Below are 17,140 nucleotides of genomic sequence, written 5' to 3'. Positions count from 1 at the left end.
GCGGACGCGCTGTTGATTCGGGTTACTATTTTCACTCTTGATCCACTGTAGCCCCGTCCCACACATCCTCACGTCGGAGGGGAGCTGAGGAGGATGGTGGGGTTTGGGGTTGAACGGCGTCAGTGGGCCCTACGGGGCCGCGTGGGCCTTTGCCAGGCGCCGTCAGGTCCCGCCGGACTGGCCCGACGGCGCGGCCGAGACGGGCCCACCTGCCGCCCCGGGCCGCAGGAACCCGGGTAGCCAGGGTCGGACGCCCTGGGTAACTGAAATCAGGTGGAGAAAGACCTGAGGCCAAAGGCAGGGACTGCACGGCGAGCTCAGCACTTCTGGCACTGGGAACAGCGTGCGGAAAGGGGACCTCGGTGTCTTGAAGTGGACTCTGAACCCGGACTTGAACCATCTTTAAGTTCTGGATGCAGAGAAGTGGGAGATGGAACTTTCCAGACGCCCTGTGGGATGGGAACGTAGATGGTGTCCTCGCCATCGTCTTCCTGTAGAGGTTTGTGCAGATTATTTTTCCATCTTTTGAAAGAAAAAAGGAAATTAGATTATAGAAAAGGGAATGTCAAAGTTGTGTTTAAGGTGGTGTAGTCTTTAGAAAGTAATGTTTTTGCTCACTATAATTTTGTCTCACTATAATTTTGTCTTTGTCTTTTAATATTCTGTGGGAATATTAAACTTTCATGATTCAGTGCGAATTACAATTTTTCTTTTTGCTTACGTTTTCATTTGAGTTTATATAGCAGGATATGTATCCTCTGGCTAAAAATGAGAACAGAGTGATCTTTTGCATTCTGTTTACCTGTGTCAGGGTGGGAAAAATGACTGAATGTATGGTGAGTGAATTCACCTAGTTTGAAAGATAGGTGGTCTACTATGTACCCTACCAATGGTCTACTATGTACAGAATACAAATCATTAAAGTCTCTAATTTGCAAAGATCTTTTTAACACTCCAGATTCAAGTTGTCTTCATCATTATTTCTGTTTTATATGTCCTACTTTCTGTAGTCATAAATTAACTTTGATCCATGTTAACATATGTGGACAGTCCAAAGAAAAATAGAATCTTCTTTAGAAACACTAATTTGCAATTTCATGAGCAAGATCAATATTGAAAACTAGATTTTGACTTCCTTAAAGTGGAATGACCAGCAATCAGAAAACTAAAGACTCCTATGGTCTACTGTTTTTTTTATTGCCATATAGCCAGTAAATCACCAAGTCATCATTTTCTTAAAGAAAAACTTTACTATCTTTATTCATCTCTGCTGCTTCTCTTTTCAAGCACTACCTTTATCTGAACAATTTCAGGAATTTTTTTTTACTGGTTCTTACCCTTTATTCTCCACCTCCATTTCATTCTCTGCACTGCCCTCTGCTCCTTGTGCTTAATGCTCCTGACTAAACCATCAACACCTTCATGGCATACAAAGCCCTTCCTCTTCTGACCACAGCCGAACTCCCAGTTTCCTCTACCTTTGCTTGTGCTTTTCCCTCTACCTAGAATGCCATTTCTTTTCAATAGGAAATTCCTGTTTATCATTCAAAACCAAGCTGACCTCCACTTTGCTATAGAATTAATTCCTCTGTGCTACACTTACACTTTTTAGGTGTTATAATTCTATAATTCTCTTTTGTTCTCAGACTTTGCCAATTTACATATTTGTGTCCTCTACTACCTGTAAACTTGCTGAGATTAGGAATTATTTTTTTGCCTGGTGGAGGTATTGAGTACAGGTTTGCTATATGGAATTGATAGTTTGGTGAGGGTTAGTTGACAGCAAGGAGCAGAAAAAGGCAAAACCAATAAATTCAATCTTATACTTTTCAAAACCTGGGTAGTTATGGTTCAGAGCTGACCTCAATCTTTTGTTGTTAATTATCCTACATTAACCTTCAAGTAATGACCTCAACCTTAATATGATAAATTGCTCTTATCATGAATTGCAAATGATTTTTGCTTAATTTCCTCTTGAAATAAATCATAAAATATATGTTGGAAACATCCCATCAAGATAACTAGGATAAACTATGCAATTTTTTAACTCATCTATTTTAAGCAGTTAATTACAGTTTATCAATATGAACGAATTCACTATTCTCTTTAAGAGCCCCTGCCTACCACCCAGTTCCCTCTACCTTTGCTCATGCTTCATGGGCAAATCTGTTTTAAGAATATGAGCCAACACATACTTGAAAAGTACATTTTAGAAAAGAGTGGCTTAGAGTATTAATTTTCTTGAGCATATTCATTTAGTAATACCACAGTTTAGATATTTTAACTATCTTAATTTTACATAAACTAAGTTCTTACTGTATATGACCTGCCTTTTACTCAGGAGTATACTTCTCAGCAAGGTGGTTAGTGGAACTTAACTTCCCTCTCAGCTAGGACCACTTGGGTTTTACCTACTCTCCTCTCTTTCTGGTAACAGGTCCCATAGTTGGCAGGTTGTAGGATATAAAATCAGTATACAAAAATCAGTTGCTCTCCTAATACCAGCAATGAACAAGTAGAATTTGAAATTAAAAACACAATATCATTACATGAGCACCTGAAAAAGTGAAATACTTAAATTTAAAACTTCTTTTTGTTAGGGATAAAATTAACAAAATATGCACAAGATGTACATGAGGAAAACTACAAAACTCTGATGAAAGAAATCAAAAATGAAATAAAAGGAGATATTCCATGTTCATGGATAGTAATACTTATTATCAAGATGTCACGTGTCAAGATGTCAATTCTTCCCAACTTGCTCTATAGATTCAACACAATCCCAATCAATCCCAGCAAGTTGTTATGTGGATATCGACAAACTGATTTTAAAGTTTAAATAGAGGCAAAAGATCTAGAATACCCAACACAATATTGATGTAGAAAAACAAAGTTGGAGACCTGTCATATTCAACCTCAAAACTTACTATAAAACTACACTAATCAAGATAACATGGTATCAGAAAAGAAACAGATCAATGAAGAGAATAGAGAAGTCAGAAATAGACATACATAAATCCAGTCAACTGATCTTTGGTGCTGTAACAACTGTATACCCACATGCAAAAAAAAAAGCAAAAAAAAAAAAAAAAATCTAAAGAAGGACTTTATATCCTTCACAAGAATTAACTCTAAATGACCATTGAACAAAATATAAAACACAAAACTATAAAATTCATTGAGGAAAACATAAGAGAAAATCAAGAAGACTGGGCTTGGTTATGACTCTTTAGCTATAACACTAAAGTTATAATCCATGAAAGAAGTAATTGATAAGCTGAACTTCATTAAAATTAAAAACTTCAGCTCTGCAAAAGATACTATCAAGAGAATGAAAAGATAAACTGCAGATTGGGAGAAAATAATTGCAAAAGACATCTGATAAAGGATTATTATCTAAAATACACCAAGAACACTTACAACTCAACACTAAGGAAACAAACAACCCAATTTAAAAATGGGCAAAAGAACCTGGGTGAGGTGTGTGCTACTGTAATGTCTGCTACTTGGTAGGCTGAGGCAGGAGGATCACGTGAGCCCAGGAGTTCTAGACCAGCCTGGGCAACATAGGGAGACCCTGCCTCAAAAAAAAAAAAAAAAAAAAAAAAAGCGGGCAAAACGATTTGAACAGACACCCACACCAAAGATAACATATGGATGAAGGATGGCAAATAAGCATATGAAAAGATGCTCACCATCATATGTATTAAGGAATTGCAAATTAAAAGAACAAGGAGATACCACTACACATTTGTTAGAATAGTGAGAACCCAACACATTGACAACACCAAATGTTGGGAGAATGTGGAGCAATAGGAAGTCTCATTCATTGCTGGCAGGAATGCAAAATGGTACAACCAGTTTGGAAGACAGTTTGGCATTTATTACAAAACTAAACCTACTCTTACCATATGATCCAGCAATCACTGTCCTTGGTATACTTTACCCAAGTAAGTTGAAAATTTCCACACACAAAAAAGTTGAAAATCTCCACACAAAAACCTGCACCAAGATGTTTAATCACCGAAACTTGGAAACAACCAAGATGAGGTGAATGGAAAAATAAACTGTGGTATATCCAGACAATCGAATATTACTCAGCGCTAAAAAGAACTATCAAGCCATTAAAAAACATGGAGGAAACTTAAATGTATACATTATTAGCTGAAAAAAGCAAATCTAAAAAGATTGTATGATTCTAACTATATGACATTCTGGAGAAAGCAAAACTATGGAGACAATAAAAAGACTAGTGGTGCCAGGGGTTAGAGGATAGGAAGAATAAATAGGTGGAGCACAGAGGATTTTTAGGGGTGAGAAACTGTTCCGTATGGGTGGATACATGTCATTTTACATTGCCCAAACCTCTAGAATGTACAACATCAAGAGTGAACCCCAGTGTAAACTATGGTTTTTGGGTGACAGTGATGTGTCAATGTAGGTTGATCAGTTATAACAAATGTATCAGTCTGGTGAGGAGCGCTGATAGTGGGGCAGGCTGTGAGTGTGGAGGAGAGGAGGTATATGAGAACTCTATACTTTCTGCTCAGTTTTGCTGTGAAACTAAAACTGCCCTAAAAATAGTCTATTAAAAATAGACAAAACAAAAAAGTTTGCCTGCAGGGGTTAAACGGGCGTGGATGTGGCGAATGGAAAATAAAAGAGAATGATAAATTAAGGAGAGGGACCTTGTCCTGGATCAGTAACAGTAAATATGTCATGAAATGAAGAGTAAATTAACTCAATGAGGAATAAATTAACTTCACTTTCACTTTCAATCCGAAAGAAACATTGTGTGTGTGTTGTAATCACAAATTATATCTGGTTTAACAGCAGGTTAATGGTCGTATTTCGATGCAGTATATACATTGATTCTATACTCACGTGTTCACCACATTTTAACACACTCTTTATGAGGAAGAAGTAATCATCTCCTAAAATACGGGGAAAACTAGAATCTGAATTCAATTATTCGACACTACATTCCCACGCAAAAATTTTGTACCTCTCCACAGCTTAGTATTTTTTTTAACAGTAAAATACCTGTTGTTCTCTGCGTGCATACATTGGAAACATTGGGATTGAGGTCTAAGGATGTTTCTTTCTTGCCCGTATTTCCTCTCACTTGCTGCCAACTGGTAGCATTAGAGCGCAATAACTAATATCTACTTTGTCACCACATCGCGGAGCACGGTCGTTGGACTGTGAGCTTCGCCTATTATTCTTTGATTTCCAATAATTTACCTTACAAAGACTGCTGGAGGAAAACGCTTAAAGTCTCTTCTGGGATTTTCCTGAGGCGGAAGAACTCATAACAGCAAAACGTAGGCGAATATCCCAATGGCTAGTAAGTTTGTAGCGGGATGATTCTACTTGAAGATTAATCATAACTCGTGACCCCTTCAGGAATGTCCAGGAAATAGGAAACACAGAGGAAATAGGAAACACAGAGCCGTGGTCTCCCCAGCCTCGAGGTCTGGCCTCACCGACGCTCGCCCCCAGCGGCTCAGGTGACCACCGGGGCAACCTCGGAAACAGCGGGGACCACGCTTCCCCTATGGACTGAAAGCTCCGCCTATTCCCCACTGCGGCACCAGGTGGCGCAGCAGGGCGGTGGGAGGCACTGCGCGTGCGCGGCTGACGGACGGACGGCGCGGGAGACAGCGTTTCCAGCTTCCTGCGGTTTCCCTGGGCGGCATGAAGACCGCCGACAGCGCCAGAGGAGCCGGCAGCGAGGGGCCTCGCAAGCTAGCGCTCTGCGTCCTCTGCGGCCTGCCCGCAGCAGGAAAGTCGACCTTCGCGCGAGCCCTCGGCCAGCGGCTGCGGCTGGAGCAGGGCTGGGCCGTCGGCGTCGTCGCTTATGATGACGTCATCCCCGAGGCGTTTCTCGATGGGGCGGACGCGCGGCCGCCGGTCAGTGCGGAGGGCGGGGCGGAGTGGAAGCGGCCGCGCGTTCGCGCGGGCCTGTGTCGTGTTGGTTGTTGGCTTTGCGCGCCCGTTGTGTACTTTGCAGTGCCTGGTGTGGGAGAAGACGCCCTGAGAAGAGGACAGACAGGAGTTTAAGAAAAGTGCAGCGGGGTTAACTTAGTTATTGCAGCGAGCGAATGAGTTGGCTGCAGACATATATTATAAAACAGTTACAAAGCAACCGTTTTAGAATGATGCATTTAGAGGTTTGTATGTATGTTTGGTGCATATATGTATTGTGTATTCTATACAGTGGAGTCTCAAGACAAGGTTAGATTCTTAAGTGAGCTTGCAAGTGGAATATCCCCTGTAGTCAAATTAACTCCTGGAAAATCCCTAGGGAAGTTTCTCCTTAGGACAGGGAAAGAATCTCTAAAAAATTCCAACATAGCCAGTTTAACATCTAGCTATGCGCACATTCAGGTTTTGTGGGGCTTGAAGTTTATACAATTTGAGGAACCATCTTTAAGAAGATAACAGAATTGTCAGGATCCCTCACAGGACAGTAGAGTGAGTGAACTAATGAAGGGTCTGGCCTCTGAAGCTTAATCTTCATTCATTCCAGGGGAAATCTGCCTCTGCTGGCACTGGAAACGATGGCTATTTCTTAGTTGACCACCAGCGGAAGTAACGGACTTGTATTTAGGGACCACCTTGTCTGTTCCTTGTACATACTTAAGCCATCAGCTCACACTCAACACAGGGAGATGCATCTTCTCAGAGAAGCATATGGAAGCTGAGACCACTGGGGGAAGAACAGATTTATGCCTCTATTGCTTACTCCAGAGCAAATACCCTCTGGAATACTCTGAAATTTTTAAACTTTTGTTGTTTAGTTTTTGAATGTAAATGAATTTACATAATCAAATGCAAATATGATGTGACTCCACTCTCTAAGTATATATTCACAAATACAGAAAATATACTGTCTTTCCATGCACCAAATATGGTGCATGGAAAAATTCTGGGCTTCTCCAGCAAAGTTCTTCTACTTCCTTATTCTTCGTTAATTGTGAAGTAAATACAATATCGGGGTAGCACAGGATTTACTTGGATAGTATTTTCACCACATAGGAGAAAGCTGAAAGTTGTTGATAGAGATTGTCGTATTTCCTGGCTTTTTCCTTACTTATGTACTTAGTCCACTCTTCCTCTACAGACAAAGGTCCTGGAACTCCTCTGGTCACCATGAGTAGAAAATCTCACCTTTTTGGAAGTGATACATGTTTCTTGTTTAGTGGGTTTAGCTGATATGTATTTGTTGTATGTGGTATAATCTCCATCGAGTGCTAAAGCATGGACAAGTAGGAAAGGGACCTCAGTCTCCTTTCCTCCTGTTTTCCCTCCAGCTTTGACTTCTTAACAATGTCAGTGCTCTCCACAGCCCTTGACCAACACAAGAGTACTTGTATTCTCAAACTACTTATTTTCTCCCCCTCAATCTGCTTCCTCTTTCTATCCTCATCCCATACCAACCTAGTTGTTAGCGTGGGGTCTTTTCATCTTGCCCCAGGGACCTTTCAATTGATTTTCTTGCTGTCTGTAACCTTTCTAATTTCAAGGGCAAACCTGCAGCCAGACTATTTTATTTCTAAGGGTATTAATTTTGGCTGCACGTTTCTCCTGGATAGTAAATAAATTCTTTCCGTTATTCACTCATTCGGTCATTCATCCATTTAATATACATTTCTGGAATATGTTAGATGCCAGACCCTCTGCTGGATGCTGAGTATTCAGTGAGCTAGTGATTTAGCAGGGAAATAGAGAGGTGCAAATGCCTAAACAGTGGAAGTCCCGCTAGAGTGGAGACATAATGTGTACAAGAATGGGGTGTCATGATAGGTATGGTAGGAGCCTACCTGCCTTCTGCATGATTGAGTCTGAGAAGGCCTTAATACAGCACCAGTATCATTAACTAGAAGTTTTCGAGGCAGAGGGAATGGTATATATGAAGGCACGGAGGCATGAGAAACCAGATGTGTTAGAGCAGTGGTCGTCAACCTTTTTGGCACTAAGTACTGTTTTCATGGAAGACAATTTTTCCAGGGATTGGGGTGGGGGGCATGGTTTCAGGATGAATCAAGCGTATTATATATATTGTGTACTTTATTTCTATTATTATTATGTTGTAATATGTAATGAAATAATTATACAAACCTCTCTGGTAATGATAATATGTATTTGCAGCTGCTCCCCAGTGCTAGCATCACCACCTCAGATCATCGGGTATTAGATTCTCTTAAGGAGCCTGCAGCCTAAATCCCTCGCATGTGCAGTTTACAGTAGGGTTCGCACTCCTATGAGAATCTAATGCCGCACCTGATCTGACAGGAGGTGGAGCTCAGGCGGTAATGTGAGTGATGGGGAGTAGCTTTAAATACAGATGAAGCTTCTGCATACTTGCAGGTGCTCACCTCCTACTATGCAACCAGGTTCCTAACAGGCCACAGACCAGTACTGGTCCAAAGTCTGGGGGGTTAGAGACTGGAGTGTTAGAGAACTACAAATGGTTCAGTATTGTGAGCTAAATTTTCATATGGGACCGGGTGGCAATGAGGCCAGGTGACCAGCCCACTGGCCTAATTGCAATTCTTTGGTCTTTTGTAGCCATCTCAGTGGAAATTGCTTCGACAGGAACTGTTGAGGTATCTGGAATACTTCTTGATGGCTGTTGTTAGTGGGTGTCAGATGTCTGCCCCACCGAAGAGGACTGAAGCCATGTGGGAAGATTTCATCACCTGCTTAAAGGATCAAGATCTGATATTTTCTGCAGCATTTGAGGCCCAGTCTTGCTACCTCTTAATGAAAACTGCTCTTTCTAGACCTTTGCTTTTGATTTTAGATGACAACTTTTATTATCAAAGTATGAGATATGAAGTCTACCAACTGGCTCGGAAATGTAATTAAAACATTTTTTCTTACACACAGAAACATATATTCACATGTCAAAATCACTGCTGTCTTCAGTGAGGATTATTTGGATTAGGAAGTTTAGGTGGATTTACTTAAGTTTAGAAGCTAGATGTTCACTATTGCAAATGGAGTTTTTTCTACCGTAGTTGGCATAATTTGTCTGATATATTTTTCATATTTTGGAAATATAGTTCACCAATAATTTTATGGTTTTAAACTATTTTCAGATTCGTTAGGCTTTTGCCAGCTCTTTTTAGATTGTCCTCTTGAGACCTGTTTACAGAGGAATGGCCAGAGACCACGGGCACTACCTGCTGAGACCATCCATCTGATGGGAAGAAAGATAGAAAAGCCCAACCCTGAGAAAAATGCTTGGGAACACAACAGCCTCACAATTCAGAGTCCAGCATGTGCTTCAGAGGCCAGGTATTCTAATCAGAGCCATCCTTCCCTGGGTGCTTCCCTGGGCCAGGCACTGGGCTAAATGCCTTACCTGTGTTGGCTTGCTTAATCCTCACACAGGCCTTGGAGAGATACTGTTATTTCTCCCTTTGTGTGGAAGAAGAAACTGAAATAGAAAGTTTAGCTCGTCCAGAATCACCTAGCTTGTAATGGCTGAGATTTGAACCCAAGTTTGTTTGCAAATGCCTGCTCTTAACTGTTAGGATTATACTGCCTCCCAGAAGTCAGAGTAGGGAACTCACAGTAGAACACATCTGTGATACTCTTGCTAAAATAGCTCAGTCTAAATAGGTTGCCTGGTAGTTTTCTTATAGAAAGAAATGTGTCAAAGAGTAGAACTGGTACTGGGTCATAATTTGCCTTAGAGCTCGCCATAGTTAAAACTGCTTGTGTAGAAATTTTACTGCTGATGGAAATATTTTGTGTTTGCACTGTCTGATAAGGTAGCCACTGGCCACATTCAACTGTTGAACACTTAAAAGTAGCTAGTACAGCTGATGAATTTTTAATTCAATTTAATTTTAATTACTTTAAATATAAATAGCTTCACATGGCTAGTGGCTATGCTATTGGGCAGCGCAGTTCTAGAGGTATATTGCTCATGTTTTCTTAGTCCCTGTGTATTGTTTATGAAGGATCGGCAATTTTATAAAAGGCTGTTTTTAAACTCATTCCACAAAATGTTTAGTTCCTAGGATACAGTTTCCATGCATTTTATAACATTAACACACTATTAAAAAAAAACACCAAAGAAACAAAATTGGAATCAGTTGACTGTTGTTTAGACAGTTTATGAAATAAGCTACTGGTGCAGTTTCTAATTTTAACTTGTTATAATATCCTGAAACTTGGAGGAGGCACATAACTAGTGGATTGCTACTTTTCCTGGAATACTTAAAATTGTTTCCTTTGGAAATAGACAGCTGGTTGAGGTACTGAGATATCCCATGAGCACAGCATAAGGTTGTCATCATTGCCTTGAGACCCGTGAGACCCAGTCCTTGCTAGAAGCAAGGAGAGTATGGGCTTCTCTAGTGTCACTGCCAGCTCTTACCATAATCTGCCGTTTCATCTCAGAACTTAAGAACCTTGTCACCTGTGCTCATATCCAAAATAGTCATAGTGTAACTGTAAAGGGGTTCTGTCCAGTCTGGTGTATTGGAAGTTGAAAGATGATCTGATAAATGCATCTTTCCCAGGCTTCTATGAAATAATAATAGCAACAGCTAGTGAGCACATACTATGTACAGGGCATGTTCTGAATACTTTCTGTGTATGGTCTTATTCAATTCTCACAACAGCCCTTTAAGGGTAAAAACTATATCCCCCTTCTATAGATGGTATAACTGAGGCCCAGGTAAGTAAGTAATATACACAGGTAGTAAGTGGCACAGCCAAGATTTGGACCCAGTGCAGTCTCACTCATTGCAGAACCTGGGCTCTTTTTAATGTAAGAAGGATCATCTTAAGGTTGAGATTTAACTTGATGAGCTCACTGGCTTAAAATTTTTCAGTGCTACCTCCTGTACTCTGAGTAAAATTCAGACTCTTTACCATAATGTATGTGTTCTAACCTTGGTTAACTCTGCAATTTCATATCCTACCACTCACCATCCTCACTTCTTTTCACCCAAACTGGCCTTCTCTGTTGCATGAACATAAGCAGCTTGTTCTTGCCTCAGAACCTGTATACTTGCACCCCCTCTGCCCCTCCCACATGTTTATGCGTGACTGCGTTTATTCACCATCCTAACTGCAGTGAAGAAGGTTAGCTGGGCTACCCAGTTACTCTTATTATCATCCCTTTCTTTGTCTTCACTCACTTGTCCACTTACCACTATCTGAAATTATATTTTGCTTATTTAATTAATATATCTGTCTCTATTACATTATCAGGCTTGGAGAAGGCAGCTTAGCTCATTGATTTACATATGTAGTTGGACAGCATTTTTCATATAAGAGGATGCTCAGTAAATATTTTTAAGTGAATGAATGAATTCTACCTCAAACCTCCATGGACCCTTGGTCATTGAGAAACTTTGCTAATCCATATCCTTACTGGATAAGCAGAAACCAGAAAGAAAAGACTGAGCATCTTTATGGAACAAAATTGAATTCTGGTAGCCTACAGTGCAGCTCTTAATAGGGGAGGAGAAAATGACTTTTCAAAGCTTATTGGTACTAGTCTTCAGAAATTAATATTTTTTAAATGAGGGGGTTTTGGCTTACAATTTGTTTTGAGCTACTACATTGGATTTTGCTGGTAGCTTCTGTACCATTTAGTCATTTTCCTTTTGTTAAGGATCTTGGATTATAGCAGTTTTATTCCTCTAGAATTCAATTTAGGATTCATAAATAAAAGTTGTTAAAAAACAGATGTTTGATATATGGATTTATTGAATTTTATCCCACTTTCTCTATAGCCTGGAAGTGACTGACTTACTGCGTATAGCTTTGGAAAATCCAGTAAAATATGTTGAGGACAATGTGGAACAAAAGGTAAGTCTTCCAGTATAGATTCAATATAAATGAAAAAGAACAGCTTTTCATAGGAAGATCTTCTTGGGCTGAACATATTAATAAAAGGTGAGTAAAACATGAAAGGTGCTGTGTCACTTGTCGGCACCTCACCAGCGTCCAGCTGCTGCCACTGGTTGCAGTGTGCACTGCTGGCAGCTTGTGCTGGCTGGCCAAAGCCAGTTAAACTTTCAGAAACATTGGAGCCTGTTGACATTATGTTGGTAGCTTAAAATGTGCAAGAATGGGAATATTTACACCACAGAAATTGGCAATCACTAAAGATGGGTTTGGGGTTGTTTTTTATCTGGAGGGCCAGTTATTAGACATTCACTAGCATATCACTGCCTAGATCAAGAGTCCTCAAACTTTTTAAACGGGGCCAGTTCACTGTCCCTCAGACTGTTGGAGAGTGCACACTTGGGGCCCAGGACGAGTTGGCTGCTAAGCAGGACAGGCAGCGGTGACAAAAACACTCAGAGGGCTGGATAAATGTGCTAGGCAGCTTGCATATGGCCAACGGGCTGTAGTTTGAGGCCACCTGGCCTAAATGGAAGCCAGTTTACAATGGGATGTAATTCATTTGGACTCTCTCCTAGGGAAGAGTAACAAACAGGAAAAAAAAAAGCCACTTATTAGTCCCTTCAAATATGCATCACCTACACTTTAGCCATTTCTTTTATACAACTATATAATTGTTCCAATAACAATGTCTGTATTACATAGGAAACAGACAGAATGATATGTTCAACTAACATTCTTCATAAAGTTGATCAGACACTCCGAAGAATTGTGTCTCAGACGATGAAGGAAGCAAAAGGTATGTTTTGTCAGTGATGTGCTGTTTAGCTGGTGTGATGGTGACTTTCTCTTGCTGCTGTTGTTCCTCTGACACTCAGGTAGTTTATTCTCAGTCATAAAAGTTTATATTATCTTTCAATATGCAAATTGGTTAAATATAACTAAAAATTCCACCCATGGAACTGAGTAGTCATCTATCTAATAAATTTCTACTGAGTTTTACTCTGTACTAGGCCTTATTCTAGATGCTGGGGAATCAGCAGGGAGCAGAATGTTCTAGTGAGAAGAGAGACAGAAGAATGGCTGTATGAATATATGCCAGTGCTCTGAAGAAACAAAGTAGGATGAGGCAGTGAAGAGTGTGGGGAGGATTTGTTTTTAAAAGTGTAACCAGGAACACTTCTCAGAAATGACATTTAAGCAAAGACATGAATGAAGGGAAGGAGCAAACCATGTAGTTATCTGGAGGATCATTCTAGGCAGTGGACACATCAAATGCAAAACCCCAGAAGTAGAGTAGTTTGGAACATTCTAGAACAGGGAAGAGGTCATTGAGCATGGGGGGAAGGAAGGAAGGAGAAGGGGTAGTCAGGGGCCAGGTGTAAGATCAGCATGGAGTTTGGACAAGGTCAATGTATTGTAAATCCGAATTTATATGATAGATGAAATATGTGGTAATTATAGTTTTATAAAATAATTCCTATAGGTTTGTATTGACTCAATGCTGTATTTAAAATTGGATTTTAAAAAAACAGCAGCTAACATTTTTTGAGTGCCTTTTATATGTTAAGTGCTTTATAAATATTTTTTCTAATCTTTGCAATCCTATAAGGTAGGTGTAATTTTAGAAATGGGGAAATGGAGGTTTACAGAGGATCAGGTATAATAACTTAGCTAAACAGCTCCTAAATATGTGGGGTTCAGAGTTAAGTCTGATTGCATTCTGTACTTTCCCGTATGCTCCCCTGGACCCCCACCGTTTGTTGTTACCTTTATAGAAGCTTAGGACATTAGAAAAGGAAACAATAAACTAACCCTATTGTGGTTTTTATCCTTTTTTATTTTCTGTCCTTTGTGAACATATCTTGTTTTCAAACTTTTTTTTAACTGTGACCCATAAATAGATTTTATATTGTAACCCAGTACAGGAACTCACACATGTGGAAACAAGTTTCACAAAACATCCTCACATGTTTAATGAACTCTACTATGCTCTATTTGATTTCATTTTAGAAAAACACTGGCTGCCACAAACAATGGGTTACAATCCAAACTTTGAAAAACACAGAACTGGAACAGAAATGGCAGCATGATTAGAATGCAAACAAAAAATAGTTCCAGGGGTTCTTGCTCAACCTTTTGCTTTTCTTCTGTTCTCTCTATAAATAAAGGGGGTGGGGTGGATAGGGTTATGCCCCAAATCACTCTTGACTCATTTCCCACCCATTAAAAAAAAAAAACAGATTTTTTTTTTTTTTTTTTGGTGAGGGGAGGTGATACTAGTTTCTGGACTGTGCTTAAATAAAATTAAAAAGTCTATCTACCATCAACAAAGTAAAAAGACAACTCACAGATGGGAGCAAATATTTGCAGACATCTATCTCATAATGGACTTGTATCCAAAGTAGATAAAGAACGCTTACTACTCAATAATAAACACAAATGACCCAATTTTTAAAATGGACCAAGGGCATGGTGGCTCACACCTGTAATCCTATCACTCTGGGAGGTCAAGGTGGGAGGATTGCTTGAGTTCAGGGGTTTGAGACCAGCCTGAGCAAGAGTGAGACCCCATCTCTACTAAAAATAGAAAAATTAGCTGGGCCTTGTGGTGCATGCCTGCAGTCAGAGCTACTCAGGAGGCTGAGGCAGGAAGATCACTTGAGCCTAGGAGTTTGAGGTTGCAGTGAGCTGTGATGGTGCCATTGCACTCTACCCAGGGTGACGGAGCAAGACTGTCTCAAAAAAATATAAGAAGAATAAAATAAAAAAATAAAATGGTGGGCAAAGTATCTGAATAGACATTTCTCCAAGGAAGATATAAAATGGCCAATAACCACATGAAAACACACTCAATATCATTAGTCATCAAGGAAATACAAATCAAAACCATAATGAGATACAACTTCATACCCACTAGGATGCTTAGAATTAAAAAGTCCAAGTGTTTTTGAGGATGTGGAGAAATCAGAACCCTCATACACTTCTAGTGAGAGTGTAAAATGGTGCAGCTGCTTTGGAAAACAGCCTAGCAGTCCCTCAAAGATAAGAGTTAGCGTGTAACCTAGCAATTCCATGCCTAGGTGTATGCCCAAGAGAGATGAAAACATGTTCACACGAAAACTTGTGCACAGGTGTTTATTGCAACATTATTTGTAATAGCCAAAAGATGCAAACAACCCAAGTGCCTATCAGCTGACAAATGGATAAATAAAATTTGGTATATCCATATAATGGAATATTATTATTCAGGCATAAAAAGGAATGAAGTACTGATACATGCTATACAACATGGAATAACCTTGAAAACATGATGCAAAGTGAAAGAAGTTAGTTACAAAAGACCACATATTATGTGATTCCAATCATATGAAATGTCCAGAACAGAGAAATCTTGAGACAGAAAGTAGGCCAGTGGTTGCTTAGGGATTGGCAGTGTGGAGGGGGGGGGGTGGGAGGATGACAGCTCAAGGCTAGGGATTTGCTTTTAAGATGGTGAAAATATCTTAACTGTGGTGATGGTTGCACCTATCTGTGAATATACTAAAAACCTTCATATTGCACAGTTTAAAAGGGCAAATTATATGGTATCTGAATTATATCTCAGTACAGCTAACAAAAAGTAAAAATTCAATTATTTATTAGTACTACCCACTGATGGCTAGTGGCTACTGTATTGAATGGAGCAGATACAGAATCTATCACTGTAGAAAGTTATATCGGACTGCTGTCCTAGATATGATTTATCAGTTTCAAAATTAAATTGTCTGGTACTGTTGATTGTGGGAAAAAAACCCTAAATTGCAATTTTCTATTTCTGCTTTTTTGCCTTTCTACTTATTAGTTCAATAAGATAGTAAGTCTTGCTATCTTGGCTCTTCCTGTCCACAAAAAAATCCCTTTCAGGTTTCTCTTTTCTGCTCATACATTTCATAGCAAAGTTACTTAAATTCTTTTGTTTCAGATTGTTGTGTATCACATTGTGACCTTTTGTTTGTATTACACCAACTCAATTGTGATTATTTATAGTCTGGCTGGTTTGTCTAAAGTAATTAAATTAATTTCCTGATGTTGTTAGACAGTCCAGATTGCTTTAATTTATATAAATAATCTGGGAATATCTTTTTATTTTAGATGAACAAGTGCTTCCTTACAACTTGAAGCTTCTAGCAGAAGAACTTAATAAACTCAAAACAGAGTTTTTGGAAGACCTAAGACAAGGAAACAAAAAATATCTGTGCTTTCAACAAATTATTGACATACCAGATGTCATTTCTTTTTTTCATTATGAGAAAGATAATATTGTACAGAAATATTTTTCAAAGCAGCATTAAAATATCTGAATTTCCAATCAAATGTCTGATTTTGGTAAGCTTTTGCAAACTAATTAAAACAAATTTGTATTACTATATATTTTCTAGGCCAGTAATACACATTGCAAAGACCACTCTTTTTTAAAAAAGAAAAAAATCAGTTCATTCTAAAGGATTCATTTGTCATAACACTTCAGTCTGTCACCTGTCAGATGTGACATTGATAATTAAGCACAGAGGCAGCCTTCCTCATTTATATGCCAGAAAGCTTAGGGTAGGTGGGAATTGGGGGACTGAAGTCAAGTTAAATGGATCTTGAATAAAGAGAAAAAACTAGAGGGGAGAAAAGTTGCAGATGTATGGATGGACCTGTTTTTGTTTTTAAACTCATGAGAGATCTCCTCAGGTAAGGCATCTAGAAATTCAAACCAGTATAGCCACAGAATCTATTTATTTTAATAACGTAACATTTTACATAGCGGAAAATTAATAAAATACTAATTTGATCCTAGTTTTCAAAAAAGAAAAATCGAGGTCATTAGAAAGTGTTATTATTTTATTCATATATTACAAAAGCAAAGCTTCATCACAATATGAACTACATACTAGATACAGGTATTTCAGCATTAAACTGCTTTTTGGAATCCCTAAATATAGTGTATTTTACAACCATAATGCAAGTTTTATGTTTTGCATACAAAATATGTTGTTATACATCAAAGTACACATTAACAAAAACAAGTTCTAGAAAGCATACACCCCCTAAGACTAATGAAAAAGTCTTCAGCAGGGAATCTATATTTTTAGTAACACATTCATTTGATAAATATTTTGGTAGAACTTAAAATGAGGTTTATCTTTATTTTTTTAGTAATCCCTCTGTCAAACAATTTTGGAGAAGACTGGCAAACACTTATTTCTAAAATGAAATAGCACTGGAAAATACC

The 17,140-nt window shown here is 39.0% G+C and overlaps 1 protein-coding gene across 3 annotated transcripts; it reads left to right on the top strand.

Moving 5' to 3' along the window:
- The first annotated feature begins 159 nt into the window (after positions 1-159).
- On the top strand, positions 160-16,246 carry PSTK (phosphoseryl-tRNA kinase). 3 transcript variants are annotated; one of them, XM_012781311.3, is made up of 6 exons: positions 160-499; positions 8,575-8,866; positions 9,108-9,306; positions 11,766-11,841; positions 12,586-12,679; positions 16,015-16,246. In XM_012781311.3, the coding sequence occupies exons 1-6, from the start codon at positions 431-433 to the stop codon at positions 16,212-16,214; spliced, it is 930 nt and encodes a 309-aa protein (XP_012636765.1). In that variant the 5' UTR covers positions 160-430; the 3' UTR covers positions 16,215-16,246. The 3 variants fall into 3 exon arrangements, with proteins under 3 accessions (XP_012636765.1, XP_012636763.1, XP_012636764.1); XM_012781309.3 differs by lacking the exon at positions 160-499 and adding an exon at positions 5,616-5,913; XM_012781310.2 differs by lacking the exon at positions 160-499 and adding an exon at positions 5,923-6,173 and having other exon boundaries at positions 16,015-16,245.
- Positions 16,247-17,140: the final 894 nt, after the last annotated feature.

This window comes from Microcebus murinus, chromosome 14 (genome assembly GCF_040939455.1).
Source record: "Microcebus murinus isolate Inina chromosome 14, M.murinus_Inina_mat1.0, whole genome shotgun sequence".
NCBI lineage: Eukaryota > Metazoa > Chordata > Mammalia > Primates > Cheirogaleidae > Microcebus > Microcebus murinus.
Note: the sequence above shows the minus strand (reverse complement) of the source record. Positions and strands in the feature narration are given on the sequence as shown.